We start from the raw sequence: 19,893 nt of genomic DNA, 5'->3' as shown, positions 1-19,893 counted from the left end.
TCATCAATCTCTCCCTCGGAGTAAACTTGCAATTCTTGAACTCCTGGATCAACGAATCATCCTACAAACGCAATCATGAGTCCTCTCACTAACACTCAGGAAGCCCCCAGCGCACCAAAGTTACCTACACTCCCTAACGAGATTATCATGAAAATCCTCACCGAGACCACCCAAAAGAGTAAGTGCTAGATCCATTTACTCACGGAGGGTCTATGTGTCTGCGGTAACAACTCCGGTGGCTAATATACCGTCATCTACACTCGAGGTCAGCTGGATCGCGATGGGGTGTTTGGAGAGGGGCAGATCGAAAGTATCCCCGTCCGACACAAATGTATCTACAAGACACTTGTTGTCGACGGCGAGATCGACTTTTTGACATCCGAAAAATTGAGCTGGAAGCAAGCTCTCAAAAAATATCGACTGCTACATCAATTTCATGTTTACGATAGATATCTCAACCCCGATCTTGTTGAGGCAACGCGAGCCCTCTGGAGTCGACACAACAACGGGAATCTAGATCTCGGAGCATTTCGCCGTGAGGCCGGGAACCTCCTTGTCCTCACCGGTAACATCATGGATGATATTCCCTTCGCTATCGATACCTATGGTGGAGTTGACGGCCCTAACCGTAATGCCTACGTTAAGAAGCTGCATGCAAACGACGATCGTCTCGCGTGCCAACGACGAGGTCACGTCATGATTCTAACTTCTCCATGGGTATTAGAGGATGAAGAACTCGAAGACATGAAAGTACATGAGTATCTTATCTCTCAAGTCCCCCATAATATGGATGCTGACATGCACATTGCATTCCATCACGTCTTGTTTAGCAAACGGGAAGCGGATCGTCTAGCTCTTCTTAAGCTGGACTGGCCTTTGATGACTGGCCTCGAGAGCCTTTGTCTTGATCTTTCAGGACCCTGGAACGATGGTCCAAACGTGGCACTCAAGACCTTTTGTGTTCAGATGGGAATGCATTTGAAACTCAAGACACTCGTTGTTCTTGGCCTTCCGGTACGACAGCAATACTGTAAGTTGGGCAAGGACTTTTGGGTTAAAACCCTCGAGAGCCAGGAGTATGTCCCAAGTACTGTCGTCAAAAGTCACTCAGAAGACAGCGACGAAAGCGATGATGATCCTGACGAAGAACTCGTGGGATTCCCAACATATATCTATTGGTTGAAGAAGTGTCTGCAGCCCGGCGGCCAGATCCATTTTGTCGTGCAGTATGACTCAGAGACGGAGCCGTAATGGTCCAGGAGATTCCATCTTTTCCATCCAAGACGGTGACCTCCCGGCCAAGACTCCCGATGATTATTTCTTGTATATGTCTCGTATACACTGTCCCAATCTCATTGCTTCCTCCTATCAGGCCTTGACGCCTAACCATAGGCGCCAGATACCTCTGCCAAGATCCCAGAATTCTCGCGAAAACCACCTTCTCTATTTGGTTTGGTCAGTTAAACAGACCTTAGTTGGGTGGGTAGTTGCTTTTGTGCAGATAGTTTGATAAAGCAAGATGATATATAGCCTCCTGAATACAAGAAAAATTCTTACCAGGGATTAATGCCAAGAAGAAAAAAAGAACTAATCCAAAGGTTGACTACCTAGGTAGTCTTCACCTGTATCTCTTTGCCATTTGGTATATGAATTAGAAGTTTTCTTGCCTCCCCCAAACACCTTCTGACAACTCTAAATATAACGTGAACCTTATGTGACAGAGGCGTGAGTGTCTAATGCAGTGAGTGAATTGAAACATAGCACAAAAGGGAATCATGGCCTTTCCCTTTGCGTCTCACCCTGTAAACCGTAAACAAATCTCCATTTCCCATCCTAGCTGTCCATCCGAAAGGCTCCTGAACTCTATTCCTTTGCTTTCCACATACTGCTCATGCGCCCAACAAAGTGAATAACACCCATCGTTTCCCAGAGTAAAAACTTCGTAAACGCAAGAAGAATTGGCCCTGTACGAGCACATACACGAGCCACCAAACTTCAACTACTTTCTACCTGCACTCTCATAATTATAGTCAACACTCCACAGAGAATCCCAAACAACAGACTTTTTTGTCGGACTCTCAGCCGAATCCTCCCGTTGCACAGCTTTCCAAGGCTGCTAACTGGCCGTCAGCAACCCATCATTATGGTCCAAGAAGGGTATCGACGTTTCGTACCTCGTCCGCTTTGGCGCTGCCGCCTTGGTTTGATGACTCGCCAGAAGGAGACTTGCTCGGACTCTCCGTTTGCTCGCTCTTTTGCCTTTCTGCCAAAGCTTTCTGTGTTAGGCTCGCATTGGCTGCCGTGAGGAGCCCCCCGTGCGTAGGGCTTGTGCCGGATGGTGTGTCGGTGGGATGCGCCCGGAGTGAGTTGGTCTCGCTAGCCAAAGCACTATTCTTCGACAAAGCCGTGCCCCCAAGCTGAAACGGCAGGGCTTTCTTGGAGCCCGTACTGCTACGCCTGCTCTCAAGACTCTTGGATAAAGTCTTGTTAATACCTCCAATACTAGTGACGCTATCCCGACTCTTACCCTTTCCACCCGTAGCATGAGTGTGAATGTTGGCTGTTGCTTCCACGGTATTAGCCGCAACAGTTGACTTGCCCATTCCAGGCGTCGAAGGGGCGCCGGGTTTGTCTTCGAAAGCATCGATCAGATACCAGCGCAAACCATCCGACAGCTGGAAGGGGTTATCGTTCTCCTCATCGTTGATCGAATCTGTCTCGCTGCTCGGCTGGAGACTCTTTGAAAGGTCGACGACACGCTCTTGGATCCGCGAGATACGGGCAACAAGCCATTCTCGGTGACGCAGGCGGTGGGCATCTTGCTCGCGCAGGAAGTAATGAGGGAAACCCACATTGAAAGCGGCCCACGCACCAGCTTGCTGATTGCGTGTAGGGAGAAACAAGGCCAGATCGCCCTCCTTAAAGTGCTTGAACGCAATTTTGTCGTGTGAATCCTTTTGTAAAAGGTGTGTCTTCTCCCTGTAGGACCGGGCTTCCCTCTGCCACTTGCGAGCCATGTGCTCTACTTCTTTGATCCTGCGATAAACAGTCTCGGAGAAAAGCTCCATGTCAAAGTTGCCAATCTTGTTCATGAAAGCTTCATATTTCTCATTCTCGGCCTGCAAGTCTGAGTTGTTAAGCCAGTATAGGAGTTCGAGATCAGCGCTATCACCCAAGACACGGCTTATAGTTCCTGATTTGCGTAGGGACGAACCAGGGTCAGAGGACTCGTTGGGATTCTGAGCATTTCTTTCGGATCGTGGAATCTTAGTAACGGTCATATCTCCATCTTTCCTGGTAACGGCAAATCCTACGCGCTCTAATAGGCGGCACATACGATCGTTTTGAGAATAGAGGCGCTGTGTAAGATCCTTCGTCTTCTCGTCTCGGTGCTCATACTGGCTGTTCAAGTGAGACATCTTGCCCTGGAGGGACTCCGCTTTCTCTTGGAACATGCGAAGCTCTTCCTCCAGACTGCCGACGTGGGACTGTTTGGAGGCCACTTCTTCGGTCAAAGCCATGACCCTTTTCTCCTCTTCTTCTAGCCTTGTCTGCAGAGCTTCGGGCCCACTTTCGCCATCGCTGAGCTTGGCACGCAACTCAGTAAGTTGCTCTCTACCATCTGCGAGCTCTTGTTCAAGTGCGATCACCTTTGCTTTCTCCTCAGCCAATTTCTCACCCATATGGACCGCTTTCAGGTCGCCTTCAGATAATTTAGTATCCTTCTCGGCAAGCTGTTCTCGGAGTTCCGCAATGGTTGTCGTAAAGTGTTCAACCTTGGTTTTTAGTATATCAATATCTGCTTCCAAGTTTCGGGACTTTTCAACGAGAGTTCCGGCTTGCGTAAGTAGCAAATCCGAAAGATCTACAAAGTTGTCTGGGGCAGCGGCCTCGGGCAGCAGCTCAGTAAATAGTCTTCTTAGGGTCTGCCAATGATCACCTAGAGTCTCTTCAGCAACACTCAATTTTCTCGAGACGTCCTGAGCCTCCTCTTGTGCAGACTGAACCTGTTGTTCAAGGGCCTCTTGCTGTTCTTTTTGAATTCGGGTTTCCTTGCGAAGGAACTCGACTTGCCCTTGCGCTTTGAGGGCATCATCTTGTCGCTGCTTGTTGATTTGCTCCAACTCGGCCTCCAGCTCCTCCACTCGTACAACATATCCGGCTTTCTCGTGCTGCCTAGATTCGTCGAACTGTTCGATTTCGTCTTCAGTATCCTCCAATCGTGCTCTGAGAGTCTTGATTTCGTTCTCTAGATTCTTGCGCTCTTCGACGAATTCGCGTTCGAGGGCCTCCATATTCTCGAGTAGATCTTGTTTGGTAGTGTTAACTTCCGCAATCTGACCTTTCAAGTCTTCATGCTGGCCTTTCAAGTCTTCGTGCTGACCTTTGATGTTCTCATGATGAGCCGATTGCACCGTGAGTTCTTGCTGGAGTCGACTAGACCGCTGTTTCTCTTCTCGCAGTTCGTTTTCTAGCTGAGTGATACGTCGCATCAAGGGGTCGACGCCGTCCGAAGAGCGTCTACGGTCATCAAAACGGCTCGATCTGATAGATGACCCAGAGTTGCCTCTCTCGCGCTGCTGGGGACCCTGAGGCTGGAATAGATTCCCAGGACGACTGGCTTGGCTCTGTCGATGAAGCAAATCCTCTAGACGGCGGACTCGGCTTTCGGCCGTCTTCAATTTGTTTTCTAATTTACCTTTGTCCTCCTGGAGTGACTGTAGTAAATCGTCATCGCCTCGAATCATGAGGCCACTCCTGCCAAGGGCCACTTCATGAATACTTCCGTTCTTGAATGCCTTGAGTCGTTTGGATTGCTGCTTTGTTGGATTGTCAAGCTCTTGTACAAGCTTCAACACATCATCCAATACACTCTGATCGACAGGCTGCTCTTGCAACAACTGCACGAAATCTGTTAAGTCGTCTTTGGTCAAGGCTGGCCATGGTTTGTCTTCCCCAAGCAAATTGACCTCCAGGCCCATGACATTGGTGTCCAGATCTGGACCATACATGCTGCCAATCATTTTTTGCCATTTACGCCGTCGCTTTGACTCTTCATCCTGAAACAATGCCATCTCGTTCGCTAGAGTAGACGAGTCCGTCTTGACTTTGTCAACCCATTCGCGCCGCCGAACTGCTTCTGAGACGAAGGCTGCGTACATATAAGGCAGCTGGTGGATGAGACGAAGATAATCAAATGTCGTCATGTCATCTACTGACTGATTCAATATGTTAATTTGACTTTTGACGTTGTTATGAAGAGATGTTATTTCCGTAACGTAACGCATGAATTTCGCTGAATCAAAAGCAATAGAATTCCGCGCGTCTGTTGCATAGTGAAGTAGCTCATCCATCTCTTTGACTCGCCTTTTTAGCGTCGGTACCAAGTGTTCGGTGTGCACTGAGGCCGTCTTGGAAGCCTGCGCTACATCTCGTTGCGTATTGCCATATCCAAGTGCCGCCCGGTAGTCTGAGTCCATCTGCTTCACTACTGCCTCGATATCTTCAAGGACTTGTGCGGAAGCTGTGCTGTGGCCAAGAGAAGATCGGCTCATGAGCTTCTCGAAGTCGGCAATCAGTGATTCCAAGCTTCTATACATCTGAGACGCCGTGCTGTTGAGTTGATTGGCCTTGTCGCTGAACCTTCGATGAGCTGTTGGGGCAAGTTTTCCTGCCTTCTTTGCGGTATCAAGTTCGATGAGGTCTTCCAAAGTTGGGTTCGACTTGTTGGTCTCTTGTCGAGTCATAAACTTGACCATCAAAGGGGAGATTGGGGTTTTTCTGGCGAGATAAAGATATTGCTCCCAGTTTTCAACCAGAGTCCCGTGCTCTTCCAGTGCAGGCGTTACCCATTTCTTAAGGTCGTTGTATTTGGGCTCTATGGTCTTGATGCTGATTTCGAGATTTGCAACAGCCGCATCCAAGCATCTGATGATAACATCTATCTCGTCGTACAGCGCAACAGTTGTCGTGTTCATTTGCCCGCAGTCCTCAACCAGGTGCATCGCCCAATTTCGACGCTCCTTGAATAGCTCTTGCCATGATGATATGGACTGTACATCATCGATCGTGTTCGGCGCATTCGGGATGACGTACCGCTTCGGAGCCGGGACTGGAATGATGAGGTTCGCGTTTCCTGGAGAACTTATTCGGATATCGTATATGAACATCTCTTTCTGGGGTATGGTCAGAAAAGGCTTATCTCGTACTGAGTAACCAACCTCTGTATGTAGGCTTGTGGATTTGACGGTACGGCCTTGAGGGGTCAAGGCGACAATATGCTGTGGTGGAATTGAGGTTTTCCTGGAGACCCAGGCCTTAAGATCATCGAGGCTGCAGCTGAGTTAGTTGCCAACATCTTACTGTTATCTTGACAAGGCTTACATGGAGAACTGTGCGGTATCGACCTCCAGCCGCAGGCCCGTATGGGCTATCAACACCTGGAGAGCCATCCCGAGACATCTCCTGTTGGGAAAACTGCCGCAATGCGCGACCGACGGGAAAGAAGGGGGCACTTCAGTAGAGATATGGTTTCTGATCACCAGAGCTATAACGACCACCTGGTGTTGAACGAGTTATAGCAATATCTTCGCGTGACGAAAGATCCACCGATTATCCATGGGCCATGAGAGCCTGGTCTTAGCGTGACGCCGTGACCAGTGCCTTGTGACGAGCAGTATTTCATTGGCGGGAACGCCACATCCACCTAGCCACAGCTTCAGCCACAGCCAGTAACAACCTAAGCTTGTCGCCAAAGTCAACGCGTTGTGCGGTAAAAGGCATGACACAACAGGAACTCTAGTAGAAAAGCTATATCGAATCATAGAATCACTATGGCAGACTCAAATGACGTCCCGATGTCGGACGGGCATGAAGAAATGTCCCATCTTCCAATCTCAGAAGATGAAGCCAAGATCCTCAAACTATATGATCGAATACAAGAGCTTCGACTTGAAATCGCAATCATAAACGCGCAGAAGTCACATCGGCCAGGTCTGTTTCTCTCAGAGAGAAGCTCACAGTGTATGCTGACGGTTCTTAGATGAAACTCCATCATTTACAGCCGAAGAAACAGAGAAAGCCCAATCAGAGCTGATGGAGTCGAGAGCGCAGTATATCCTGAGAAATGAAGTAACAGAGGCTGTTATGACAGCGAACCCAATTCTCAGAGCCGTTCATGGCGGCCCAGAAGCAGCTCTTATTGAACGGTCCGTTTATCTGTTCGCACGCGTATGCGCTATCAACTAACATTTGCCAGTGAACTCTTGCCCTACATTGAGCATAGAGACAATACCTCTATATCAGTTGCCACACAGGCCGCTGAAACGAACAAGGTGCTAAGCGTGTTGACAAATGTACAGAGTAATACGCTGCGCAAGACTCGAGAGAACGTCACTTTGGCGGCCGAGATGCTTGAGTTAGCAGAACAAGTCAAGCTGAAGAAGAGAGTGCCTCCGAACTCAAAGATGATGCAAGAGCAGGAGGAACTCGAGGCGGACGTCAAGGCAAGCAAACAGAGATGGAGAGTGATGAAGGGCGTAGCTAGCGGTATAATAGTTGGCAGTGGCATTGATTGGGTGCATGATGACGAACTACAAGATGTTGTACTTGACCCCGAGGAGGAGGAATGATGATAATACAGAAAATCAACTCTATACAGGCTCAAAAAGCTCACTGCTTTTTCGAAGGCACTTCGCTTCAAGGTGACCAGATCCAGGAGGTACTCTATGATTCGGCCATGCATCGAGGAAATCGACCCTCGTCCCGTCCCGTCGGGAAAGAAAAGATACGTATCTCCGTTGTTGGATCCCGTCGTGGAGACGATACGTGATCTGGCAGACAAGCAAGAGCTGAGAAATCTAAACGACAGGACAGAGTCATAGTTCATTACTAGCGATGCGCGATCACGGCTGTCCCTGGAACAACATGCAGGTGCCAGGTTCAAGCCTCTCATCTCGACCTCATCCTCGTCTCCAACTTCATCAATTCGCCAGTCTGTCGGATCGAGTGATTCTCAAGACTCCACCACGAGCTCCCGATAAGGCTTAGCATATATAGAAGCCATGACCACCGGGAGATAAATGCACGTGCTATCTTGGCGATTTCGAGATGGAAAATGGATGAAGGTGAGAAACACAGGAAACGAAGGGAATGGGGGAGGGCAGCGTATCCCAAAAAAAAACGTGCCGACGAAATCACTCTGATGCCCTCCCTGAATTTGCCTTAATTTGGACCAGATCAGCGTGCCGCAAAGGGGCGTTTAATCACTAGCGTCGTCGCGTGTTGGGCAGTGACCAAGAAGCTCTGAATCTAAGGTTCGGATGCTTTCCAGTACACCGTCTGGTCTGATATAGAGATTGGAGAAAACAGGTACCTTGGATACATTAAAAGAGTACTTTGAAAAGAAAGATGTATAGTTAATTAAAGTTGGAGCAATCATTTTGCTCTTCCCAGGTACCTAGTAATTACTGTTTCTCATACCTTTCTCCATTCGTTGACGGAAAGCTTCCTTGGTCTTGATTTTGCTCACCTTGGAGGAGGAAACCTCGAACGCGGGTCCGATTTTACCTTTTCAAAGTTCGGGATAAACTAAGAGCAACGAGTCAGCAGACCACAGCTTGAAAAGCAGGTGGCAGGAAACTGAAAGGGGCGAGCAGCAAAAAACAGTCAAGAAGAGCGAGTGGAGAGGGACACAGAGAATGAATTTGGGCGGGGGGACGCTCAGCTCCCTGTTCTCAACTTTGGCGTGAGCCCAGAGTTGGCTCGGCGTCTAGGTACAGCACAGTATCAGCTGCCAGGAGGACTACATGACCACCCAAAGACAGGTGTGTCGCGTACCCGCTGTAAGTCTCTACTGGTACCTCTCCCATGGGCCACTTACGGCTTGCCTCTGCACCTTGTTTTGGTCCGGCGCGACCAAACAAGTTCGGCAAAGCCGTCTGCGCCGGGCGCTTTTGCTTGTCTCTGTCCTTCTGCCTGTGTCCATCTGTTGCTACCCCAATTACACCATGGCTCCTCGCGCGACTCGAGGTACCCGCCATGCCTGCAGATGATGTATGCGTCATGAGGTATCCGGCGTCATGTCTATTTCTCGCTTGTCTTGGCCTGTGTGTATATTACTTTTGTTGCAATCTGACTGAGCAAAGGGACGGAGTATCAATATCCATTTTTAGCGTGTTATTCTAACTGATCACCAATGATGCACATATGATCGTAGTCGTCTCTTATCCGTAGATTTGGTTGAGCGAAAATTCCAGGTGATACACTGGCACAGCACCAATCCCTCTTTACGGAGCTAGGATCGTATGGTGTCCCTGCACAATCTATTGAGTAGTGTGAACCTCTGCAGTCTCTAACATGGCAACTTGTAGTCCGAGTTAGGTGACCTGAAGATCAAGGGGCACAACCTAGGGATCTGTGTTGGCAGTCAGCTTCAGCTGCGCTGAGCGTGGTATACTCGCGGAGGTTGGCAAAGAGAACAGTCGGAATATTATCTCCTTACCTTGGAGGGTACTCCGTAACAAGCAGAGGAACAATGGAAGGGATGGATGGATGTGAGGATGGATGCATAGAACCACAGCCCTGACAGGGTGCTCATCCACAAGTACCTATCCAAGAAAATTTCGTATGACAATACATGATCATTATATGGGGCCAAAGTACCGCACCCTGCGGTGGGTTTTAAGCTGCTCCAACTTTCAATGGGAGTGGTCTAGAACTGACGAAGGACATCCCCGCCATTGAACAACAAAGAGTTGTCTGGCTACCTGGTAACGTACATACGAAAAGTGAAATATCGAAGTTGAGGCTATGTGCAAAGAAGGTAACCATGGGGAAACAAGCCGTTTCGCGTGCTGTATCAACATGGTTTATCCCTTCCGGCTTTCAGCAGAGTCGCGCAAGTGATACCATTGTCTCAAGGTAGTGCCAAACCAAGTGCGATGTATACATGGATGATGTATGGTATGTGTGAGGCAGTAGTCTTGGGACAGGGGTTAAGGACAGTGAAGTCGAACATGATAGCCCAAGATTTGTCTTTCGAATAGACGACAAGAGCGATCCCTCCCAAGGCCGGATGGTACACGAACTGGGAATAATAGAGACAAACCCGGAAACGGGCCATCACAGTCGGTTGGCTGGTCTGATGCTGTAACAGTGTACTCAGTGAATCCTCATGAGGCGTCAACTGGAACCATTTCCCACCATTACGGCTTTGTCTCCAATAGTATGCAATGCCAGAGTGCAACACCAATACTCCTTTTGTAGACTGATGTGCGAGTTTGGCTTCGCCAGGACAGCGCCGAACCTTGAGTTAGCAATGCATTTTACAGTGTATGAACCAACCTCGCGCCTTCGAATATCGCTTTATTGTACCATGATTGGAGAGCGCCACTTTTCTGGCGACAATCAAACAATGACATGCTGCAAGTAGTAGTACGGTTTTGGCTGTAGGTTGAACACTCCCCTCTTAGTCTCCCTCTCATCAACTTCTCAAGGAGGCTGAAGCTCAACTGATGTATCAACAGCCAACCCAACTTATACTCATTCTCTAACACTAGGACGGAAACAAAATGGGAGGAAGAACCGTGGCGCATTAGTGAGGAAGTAACAACACGCCATGGCGAGATGAAGATGTTTGTAGTTTGTGTTTCTCATGCTTGTATGGATATAAAGTGCTTGCTTGATATTCACTACGCCGAGAAAAGATATGCAACCTTACTAAGTGTAATTGCACTTGGCAACAACCGCCGAAGAACGAAAAAGGGTCCCAACAGGAGGAGGGTGTAAGTAGCGTTGTGCCGAGCCAGACTCCAAGTCCGGTTGATTGAGTGTGATGAAGCATAGCGGCCTCACAAATAGGGTGGAGGTGGACGGCATGGACGGAGACTACTGAGAGAAAGCCGAAAGAAAGAACGACTCGGCGGGGTGGAGGCAGGATCACGACACAGACACAGGGGAAGGCACCTAGGCAAAGTTACAGTAGGTATCACCCAGGAGAACGTGAACCCGCTGGATTGAGCCCGTTGACTGGGCAGGCACAGAGCAGAGTCAAAGTGTCCATTGGGTGTGGTTATTTTAGGAGTGATCAGAGTAAGAGGTAAGGTAAGAGGTACCGTAATCAAAGGCAGAGGGGCTTGCGAATGTCTCCTAAAGCAACAAGTATACTGTGCGAATTACTAAGGTCGTGCTGCGGTACAAGACCTTTGTACTGTACCTCGGCGCGGCGAGCTGCGTATGGCTTGTACCCGTACAGTACCAGACAATGACCGCCTGCTTACACGTTGGTGAGTGGTCAGAGGCAGGTGTTTCTGGGGAGCTTAGATGAGGGGGCGAGGACGGAGTCCTGGTCATTTCACCCCAGTAGCAGGCCCAGAGGCAGAAAATGGCCCAAGGCAGGTGCGGTACAGGTACAGACTACAGTCTACTGCGACAGTACTAGTGCAGCGCGCGGGCGGGCAAGCTCCCAAGCACCGCAGAGAGCAATGGGCACCGCACCCATTTTTTTTTCCCTTTCTTCCCAAGGAAGGGGGGCACCAAGAGCTCACCCAGGCCAGCCCACTGCATAACAGTCCAAGTGTGGTAGCTGGGCAGGTCGCGTTCCCTCCCCACGCACAATCACTCCCCCATAGTAAAAAGGCTGCCTTGGCCCTCCCCATACATTCTCTCTCCCTCTCTTTTCTCCCATACAATTCTCCCACCCAAAATCGCCTCTGTACTCAATACGCTTCTGTACGTCTTCGTGGTGAGTACTGTCCTATCCTCTCTATCATTCACCACAACATCACCATAAAATCAAAATTTTATGTCTTTTACTTTCTGGCGTTGCGCCTGCCTTGCGGCAAGTTTTTGATTGGACTTCGTTATCGATTCTTCTCGAGACGTTGCTCCAAACTGGACTGCATCGCGTCTGTTGCGCATCATCTTCACCTCAAAACTTTGTCGCGCGACATCTTTATAAGATAGCTAACGGAAGCGCATCATAGACTACCTCAACACCACAAATTACTTTTCCCCAAGTTCACCTCCCAGGTACGCGCAAACCCTCCACAAGCCTTTTTTTCCTTAAACGACGCGAATTTCGACGCGTTGGGAGGCGCAATTGCGTTTGCGCCTCGCCACCTTGTCCATCACCATCTCATACCAAGCTCAGCTCCAAGCTTCATGGAGCTACCCCTCATTATCACTGACCTCGCGCTCAACACGGCGGAGTCTCCATCACCTCCCTTGTCATTGTTTCTGCTGCACGCAACATCCATAAAGTCACCAACTTACACCCGTTTACAGAAAATCAATCAAAATGCCCAAGGCTGCTGCTGGTAAGCGCGGTAAGGCCGAGAAGACCAAGCGCGGCAAGAAGGGTGAGTCTTCACACATCCATGGGCTTTTCAATGTCCACATGCCTTGCTATGCACTGCATGCCCTATCACATTCCGCCCTGAACATAGCTAACCGACTTTAGATCCCAACGCCCCCAAGCGTGGCCTCTCCGCCTACATGTTCTTCGCCAACGAGCAGCGTGAGAACGTCCGTGAGGAGAACCCTGGTATCTCTTTCGGTCAAGTCGGCAAGCTCCTCGGTGAGCGATGGAAGGCTCTTAACGAGAAGCAACGTGCTCCTTATGAGGCCAAGGCTGCCGCTGACAAGAAGCGATACGAGGATGAGAAGCAGGCCTACAACGTAAGTGGATTCTAGAACCGCACTATAGCAGCAGCACACTAACGATGTCTGAAGGCCGACCAGGAGGAGGAAGAGTCTTCCTAGAAGGGAGATTATGAAGTCAAACCCAAGCGTCGCTCGGCGAAGAAATCTGAATCGGACTAGTCTCAGCACTTCAGCGCCGCGTAGCAGGTTATTCTGCTCGAGTGGACCTTCTTCTTTGTATTTCGGTCTCGGCGGTGTTGTATGATGGCACAGGAAGAGTGCCTTGTTTTTTTATTAAGGATTTCAAGGGTTTAAGGTCGTTCCACATGTTATTATGATCTAGATTGCGGCCCATCTCGGGCTGCGACCTCACAATGAGAACCTGATCACGAACTCTGGAGGAGTCCATGGGATGAGGAAACGAGATGCCTGTACAAGTAAGGGAGCTTCGGCATAAATAATCGAAATTATAAAACATCGCAATATCTGCCACAATTGTGTTCCATGTGCGAAAGATTCGGGGGAACCCCTATAATATACCTCAGACGATTACGGCACCAATGCGTTGGGAGAGATGAAGCTTGGGATGGCGTAAAGAATTGAAGCTGTTTGAGGCTGTTCGAGATTGAGCTTTCTACGTTTTGGTTGATGTTTAACCCAATGTAAGCTGGTGGAAAGTATGTATCGGAAGATGTTGAGGTGGAAATTTGATGTAAAGTATTACACTTTACAGCCGCAATACTCTAATGATTGGAGTTTAACAAAAATGCCATCAAATGTGAATGGGGCCGTTCATGATTTATAGAGTGTGTGCAGTCTTATCGTGGATCAGTGTTGAAAGTGGCTTGTGTTGTGTGGCTAAGGTAAGTAGGTGGTACCGTACGTAGGTAGTGAGGCCACATCCAAGAAGAGCGCTGACTACAGGTGACAGGTTGATACCCAACCTACCAGGTATATCCGTTTACCTAAGGTACCTTACCTGTCTGCCATGGAACTCTCGAATTGGGCCGAGAGAGGACTCATCCAACCATCCAGAAAGCCTCACCTTCCTTACACCCACCAACTCTGTTCGTACTCAGCATCATCTATCAGAGGAACCACGTTGCCGAGAATGACCACTCGCATCGTGTAGCTAGCTCAGTCAGGCCATGTAAGTTGTAATGCTTACAGTAGGTCCTCAACCACAAAGGCGAGAGGAACGGATATACCTCATGGGGGCTTTTGTTCCTCTACCGCTCGCGGTATTCTCAATGAGTTCGCAAGTCGTAGAATAAAAGCGTGCAACATCGTGCAAACCATCGCGAGAATGTTTTCTTATCCTGAACCCGCCGAGCCTCATCGCCGGGATCCCCCACGACCGTTGAAGTGGAGTACCTGGCAATGTTGGATGAGCACGAGGTCATGCTAGGCCAGACCAGGTCGAAAAGGGACCTGTAACCCCAGCACAACCACCGTTTCAAGCGCTTCGAAGGCACTTCCTCATTTTCTCTATCCCCAGCATCATCAGATTTCTCCACACAAGAGTCCACATCCCGCGGACGCACGTCAAGAGTCGCCGTCGTAGCAACACGTCGCTCCTGGACTGCCAGTGGATAATTCGGTTCAGTTGACCTCAGTTACTCTGGCTCTCCTCCTCTAGGAATGGTCATCTTGACTCGACTGGTCAATGGTGCGAGTGCCCACCCAATCCTAATCTAGCTCAATTGTTGCCCCGAATCTCCTCATGCATTGGCCTGGCGTCATGTTGAAGCACGCTTGCTATCGTGGCAGCGCCTGAGAAGTTGGCCCAGGCCGGAGTGCGAGTGTCGAGCTGCCATACACACACCCAATGCCTCGCTCGTCAACACATTGGTTTCCTCTCGTTGGTGTATCTGTCTCGATGAAACCCAAGCTGATTGATATGCCGCTGCAAAATTCGGAGAATGCGGGCGGCATCTGACCATCAGGTGGTCCAAAGCCCCGGATGCTGTGGCCTTAGCTGAGTCCAGAGCAGAAATACAACCTCAAGAGCCTCCCCGTCATTACGTGCATCGGCCTGATGGGCTCACTCAAGGCTCAGTGCGAGAACCGTGCACCAACCACGTCAGGGAAGGCATTATGTATGGTTAGACTGGTGCGGGTGCACCTCTTCATGGTGTTGAACGAGTTGCGCGGATCGGATCACACGTTATCGACGGCCTGCAGATCGGCCGTCCCCTCCTCTTCTATTATTAACCAGATACCCTCTCTCAATTCTTGAATCTATTCTTGATTTCTCGTCTAATTCACTCTCCTATAATTGACCCCGACGTCGGTTGTCTACATCATCTATCAAGTTATCAAGCCATTCTGAAGAATCTCGATTGATACCCCGCCACTCTTCATATTCTCCTAGTCTCTCACCGCATGCAGTAGCCTCGACCGTCTAATTCTATCATCACAGCGATTGTCAAGGGTGTCACGCGGATAGAGACAACTTGGAAAGGATATCAAATCAACAGTGGCCCACCTCGTTATGTAATGAAATAGACACCCTCTTCTGATACGCCTTTTGCCTCTCGTGATGGAGATGGTTTTAGGTGGCCAACTTGAGCTACACCTGCTCCAAGGTTGTTGCTTGGAGGCAGAAAGGGCAGACCGTGTTGCAGTTCAACTCTTGGGCCTTCGCAATGCCTTGGGCGAGGGCACCCATACTCATTTGTTGTTGACTATGGAGGAAGTCAGCATCTCGGGTCAACTACTCCGTGAACTGGCTGAGTACTCCAAAGTTCATTTCTCTCGGGTTCCGGTCGTGCTCGACTATCTCGAAATTATTCTCCCTTGCCTATCAAGATCCCTACGAGATATCACGACCTATTACGAAGACAGAACTCTCACCAAGGAGAATCGTTGGCGGAAGATGTACCACTCGATGACCCAAGAAGCTGGGGGCCTTTCACTACCACAGCGTTTTATTCTTTACAATCGTTTTCTGTCCCTGTTAGGGAAATTGCTATTGAGGTTAGTTGCCAATACTCATTGAACACCCGTAAGAGCCCATAACTCACCGTTGCTAAGATCGCCAAATTTTGACTTCAATACTATGGAATGCACTCGATTGCAGTTGATGCAACTCAGGGAAGCCAGAGGCATTCGTAAGTAGGAGCCTGGCCATACGAAGCCAAGACTAACATAAAAAGCCCCTCCCCCTATTCGCCTTGATTCAACAATTCGCCCCGATTCTATGCTAGACGATGATTCAGGCATCGCGAATGTTAGTACATATTGCCAAAAGATAAATTATAATCACTTCTGACTATGGTCATAGAATATCCATTGGGCTGAGAAAATCTTCTCTTTACCGCTTCCCTCCCGGACTCCGCTTAAACATCAGCAGTCGTAAGTCCAGTGTGAAAACGATCAATCACTTTACTTCCTAACAAGATAATTAGGTCCAAAGCATATGGCCCACACGCTCCCTGGAGCCAGGTGCGCATGCCAAGTGACGCAAGAATCCTTTTCATTCGGTAGGTCCAGGATATCAATAATACACGAGCGTTGTGCTTACGATGCAAGTTCTTTCGATGAGCGCCAGATAACCCTGATAGTATATCAGAGTGGTCGAGACAGATGCCCATATTTACTCTTGCGAACGTTCCACATGGGAACTCCATGGTTTTCGCTTCGTGGCGCACACGAACTATGTGTCGAACGCAATGGCAGCAGTCTTCAGTTCTGGCGATGGAGTTCCAGTGAACACTGCCCCAAGATGTGGGCCAATCTTTGCTTCATGACGTGGGAAGGTCAGTTGCTACTTGCAAGTACGAATGGCAAATTTGGTTGCTAATGCGTTCTAGAATTGGTGCTCGTGTACTGCTGCTTTTTGTCTTTCAAGACGCGCAATAGTCTTACAGTACAGGTTGCAAATGAAGATCTCGCTCTTTGGGGTGAACGAAAACTGTTCCAAGCGTAAGCATTGCCCCTGATTATCCTTCACGCAGCCATACTCATGGTAATAGTCGAATCCTGGACGACGGCTTCATGCATTCTCTTATTGTATATGAGGACTATGTGACAAAGGGTGTTCGTCTCCACGCTGCAGTCTGGGACGGCGACCTACGCCAATGTCCTGTCTGGACAGCTTTCAGTAAGCCTGCTGCAAGTCCCGAGTTGTCTCATTGGATGTGGACTAACTATTGTCCTCCAGTCACACATCAGTCAGCCTCCCCTAAATGGATAAAGAGAGTCAGCAAGACCAGAGTCCGACTTGCTGACATTCAACTCTACGTCTTCTGCCAGGAATACCGGCAGCAAAACCAACGAATCAACCGTGCAGGAGCTTTCGAGATCCGATTCGTGAGTGAAGAAGGTTCGTTGTCCTTCCTCGTGATAAAACACCATCTAACAATACATAATCAGCGGCCAAGCGTTTCAAAGAGCTCTTCTCTCCTGCGCTCATCGATGACAGCACCGCCACAGAGTCGACACAGACTTAAGCCACCAACAGTGTCTTCGCCGTACGACACAAACTCGGCACTTATAATTTCTCCTGTGAATAGTTGTTCTCCCTCCTCGTTCCATTGCATGTAGCCTTTCACTTTGATCCATGTTTTTTTCTAGCGACGGCGTCCCACGAGAGAAATAACGGTATGAAGATTTACGAATGACGAGTTACCTATTTTTAATAATATAGTTCAAGTCGAGGGTCACAGATTGTACGATACATCACAGCTATTTGAGAGTTCGAAGGCCCTACTCAGGTTTCCATATAACGATATCAAGAATGTTTTCACGTCGTGGCATTAACTCATGTTACTGTGCCCCTATTCCTCAGCACACATCCACAGTTTTCCAATTGTTTAGTTACTAGTCTCAAGAACGCTCAGTTTGTCAGCATTGTACGCGATAGCAATTTCAGAAACTCAGAATTATCTTGTGTTTGCATCCACCTCTTGTGTTCCCCAATTTCAACACCCATCATGGCGCATCTTGTTTAGGTCTTTACGTCAGGCTCGTCACGGCCGACGTGCTCCTTGAACTTGAGAAGCTCTGTGGCAAACTTGACCTCCTCCTTGAGGAAGTCTTGGGCGTCCAGTTCGTACTTGGAGGGATCGTCGGTGTGCTGCTCAATGTACAAGCGAATGGTGGCTCCAGATGAACCAGTGCCGGAGAGTCGAACAACAATTCGGCTACCGGAAGAGAAGCCGGCATATAGACCCTGCTTGGAAGCGACAGAGCCGTCGAGATCGGTATAAGAGAAGTTGCCAGCCTTTGTAACCTTGCGACCTGGAATAAGTTAGCATATATTGCCAGCCGGGATGACGAAATCACTCACCCTCAATGGTGCTGCCCACAAAGTTGGAGTCGTTGACAAGCTTCTCTAGCTCGCCAACAACCTTGTTGGCGCCCTCTGAATCGACATCCTCGTAGTCATAGCGGGTGAAGAAAGTACGACCGTACTTGCCCCAGAATTCCTTCTGGATCTCCTTGATTGATGGGGTGACGCTGGGGTTTTGGACACCAACACCGGCGATGATGTTAAGCCAAGCGATAACAGCCCATAGACCATCCTTCTCACGGATGTGATCACTACCAGTACCGAAACTCTCCTCACCGCAGATGGAAAGCTTCTTGGCGTCGAAGAGAGCGCAGAAAAACTTCCAGCCTGTGGGCACCTCGTAGCAGTCGAGACCCTGAGCCTTGGCAACGAGATCGACGGCACCACTGGTAGGCATGGAACGAGCGAGACCATTGACGCCGTTCTTCTTGAAATAGGGAATCAGGTTGGAGTGGTGGGCGATGATAGCCAGGGAATCACCAGGAGAAACGAAGGCATTGGCGCCATAAATCATGTTTCGGTCACCATCACCATCGGAAGCGGCACCAAAGGGAATGTTGTTCTTGTCGACAACCTCGACCAGAGAGTGGGCGTATGTGAGGTTAGGATCGGGGTGGCCACCGTTGAAGTCGGGGCTGGGGACACAGTTCTGGATGGCGTTGCTCAAACCAAGCTCCTCTTCGAAGATGGCCTTTCCGTAAGGACCGGTAACACCGTGGAGACCATCGAATAGGACCTTGAAGTCGGGGTGCGTAGAAAAGAACTTCTTAATCAGGTCAAAGTCGAAGATGTCCTTGAGCATAGCAACGTAGTCGGCGGTGCTGTCGATAATCTCGACCTCAAGGTCACCATATGTCTGAGTGCCAACGGTGGAGATGTCGACATCGGGAATATCGGCAATCTTGTATGAAGTCAAAGTCTTGGAGAACTCAAAGATCTTGTTGGTAACGGATTCGGGAGCGGGGCCACCATTAGCGAGGTTGTACTTGATACCAAAGTCGTTCTTGGGACCTGTTGGTTGTTAGATGTCGATTTGGGAGAGTAGAATGGACAGTGAACTCACCACCAGGGTTGTGGCTAGCAGTCAGAAGGATACCTCCGGTAGCCTTGCGCAGACGGATGACATGACTGGCAGCAGGGGTGGAAAGAATGCCATTCTGGCCGATGACGAGCTTCTTGACACCGTAGGCAGCACCTATCTTGGCAATAAGCTGGATAACCTCAGGGTTCCAGTATCGGCCGTCGCCACCGATAACAAGAAAAGAGCCTATCAATTGATCAGATCATGGCTCGTGCTGCAGAGCAATTGGCTTCATACCCTCAACTCCTTCGGGAATAGAAAGCAGGATGCTGGTGATGAAGGCCTCGCTGTAGTGAGGCTGCTGAAAGACGGTGACCTTTTTGCGAAGGCCGGAGCTATCGACATGAGTCAGTGGAGGTTCTACCAAATGATAACACTGAGGCTCTGAGGTTGGAGTAAAAGAGAAATAAGCAATTCCTCTTCGGCAGCTCCCGGGCAGTGGGGGAACACAACAGGGAGGATCGTCAAGGTCTGGACATACGTTCCGGGCTTCTGGTCCTGGAAGGGCTTAAACTCAACGGTTTGGACGCCCATGACTGCTTGATATCAGCGGTGTATCAATGAACCAAGCTGTAGGGGAGAGAAGACAGATAAGAAGCTATGATTTCGAGGAGAATTGTTGAGGAGGATACAAAGAGGAGAAGGAACCAGGAGACAGCGGTAGGCGACTGAGACAAAAAGAGGGGAGCTTGAGGGAGCTCTGTGGTGGGGTTCGATGAGATGATATCACTCAAGCTAATGGAGGGGCCAATCAATTAGCACTGTACATGTTGGGCACAGCTTGGTGCCGTAGCACAGTCCACTACAGTGTGCTTCGTTTCGTTGGGAGACAGCATGCTCACGTAAATAAATATGAGATCGGTCCCCATGATGG

At 49.3% G+C, this 19,893-nt stretch overlaps 6 protein-coding genes across 42 annotated transcripts; 4 read left to right on the top strand and 2 right to left on the bottom strand.

Annotated features, from left to right (window-relative positions):
- Positions 1-75: 75 nt before the first annotated feature.
- FVEG_00837 (hypothetical protein) lies at positions 76-1,251 on the top strand (the record flags this gene model as incomplete). The annotated part of the gene is made up of 2 exons (XM_018887457.1): positions 76-178; positions 266-1,251. 2 exons carry the CDS (start codon positions 76-78, stop codon positions 1,249-1,251), a joined length of 1,089 nt encoding a protein of 362 aa, XP_018743220.1.
- FVEG_00838 (hypothetical protein) lies at positions 508-6,706 on the bottom strand. 36 transcript variants are annotated; one of them, XM_018887479.1, is made up of 7 exons: positions 6,385-6,706; positions 6,222-6,333; positions 4,364-6,176; positions 2,528-4,309; positions 2,175-2,471; positions 1,558-2,116; positions 508-1,443 (listed from the first exon to the last, which is right to left on the bottom strand). In XM_018887479.1, exons 1-5 carry the CDS (start codon positions 6,450-6,452, stop codon positions 2,464-2,466), a joined length of 3,783 nt encoding a protein of 1,260 aa, XP_018743249.1. In that variant the 5' UTR covers positions 6,453-6,706; the 3' UTR covers positions 508-1,443; positions 1,558-2,116; positions 2,175-2,463. The 36 variants fall into 36 exon arrangements, with proteins under 36 accessions (XP_018743249.1, XP_018743255.1, XP_018743243.1 ...); XM_018887486.1 differs by having other exon boundaries at positions 4,385-6,176; XM_018887487.1 differs by having other exon boundaries at positions 1,066-1,443; positions 1,558-2,113; positions 4,385-6,176; positions 6,385-6,632.
- Positions 6,707-6,777: 71 nt separating this feature from the next.
- FVEG_00839 (hypothetical protein) lies at positions 6,778-7,714 on the top strand. Its single transcript, XM_018887494.1, has 3 exons — positions 6,778-6,993; positions 7,043-7,208; positions 7,259-7,714. Exons 1-3 carry the CDS (start codon positions 6,834-6,836, stop codon positions 7,629-7,631), a joined length of 699 nt encoding a protein of 232 aa, XP_018743257.1. The 5' UTR covers positions 6,778-6,833; the 3' UTR covers positions 7,632-7,714.
- Positions 7,715-11,375: 3,661 nt separating this feature from the next.
- Positions 11,376-13,198, top strand: FVEG_00840 (structure-specific recognition protein 1). Of its 2 annotated transcripts, XM_018887496.1 has the most exons (5): positions 11,376-11,743; positions 11,985-12,030; positions 12,286-12,359; positions 12,461-12,678; positions 12,733-13,198. In XM_018887496.1, the coding sequence occupies exons 3-5, from the start codon at positions 12,299-12,301 to the stop codon at positions 12,760-12,762; spliced, it is 309 nt and encodes a 102-aa protein (XP_018743259.1). In that variant the 5' UTR covers positions 11,376-11,743; positions 11,985-12,030; positions 12,286-12,298; the 3' UTR covers positions 12,763-13,198. The 2 variants fall into 2 exon arrangements, with proteins under 2 accessions (XP_018743259.1, XP_018743258.1); XM_018887495.1 differs by having other exon boundaries at positions 11,376-12,030.
- A 778-nt stretch (positions 13,199-13,976) lies between these two features.
- Positions 13,977-17,584, top strand: FVEG_00841 (hypothetical protein). Its single transcript, XM_018887497.1, has 10 exons — positions 13,977-15,621; positions 15,679-15,755; positions 15,801-15,874; positions 15,929-15,999; positions 16,053-16,127; positions 16,177-16,403; positions 16,458-16,569; positions 16,620-16,747; positions 16,808-16,969; positions 17,020-17,584. Exons 1-10 carry the CDS (start codon positions 15,185-15,187, stop codon positions 17,094-17,096), a joined length of 1,440 nt encoding a protein of 479 aa, XP_018743260.1. The 5' UTR covers positions 13,977-15,184; the 3' UTR covers positions 17,097-17,584.
- Positions 17,214-19,717, bottom strand: FVEG_00842 (phosphoglucomutase). The gene is made up of 5 exons (XM_018887498.1): positions 19,501-19,717; positions 19,257-19,354; positions 19,002-19,205; positions 17,936-18,949; positions 17,214-17,886 (listed from the first exon to the last, which is right to left on the bottom strand). The coding sequence occupies exons 1-5, from the start codon at positions 19,551-19,553 to the stop codon at positions 17,594-17,596; spliced, it is 1,662 nt and encodes a 553-aa protein (XP_018743261.1). The 5' UTR covers positions 19,554-19,717; the 3' UTR covers positions 17,214-17,593.
- Positions 19,718-19,893: the final 176 nt, after the last annotated feature.

Source organism: Fusarium verticillioides, chromosome 1, assembly GCF_000149555.1.
Source record: "Fusarium verticillioides 7600 chromosome 1, whole genome shotgun sequence".
NCBI classification, from domain to species: domain Eukaryota; kingdom Fungi; phylum Ascomycota; class Sordariomycetes; order Hypocreales; family Nectriaceae; genus Fusarium; species Fusarium verticillioides.
The sequence above is the reverse complement of the archived record's forward strand: the minus strand, read 5'-3'. Positions and strand labels throughout refer to the sequence as shown.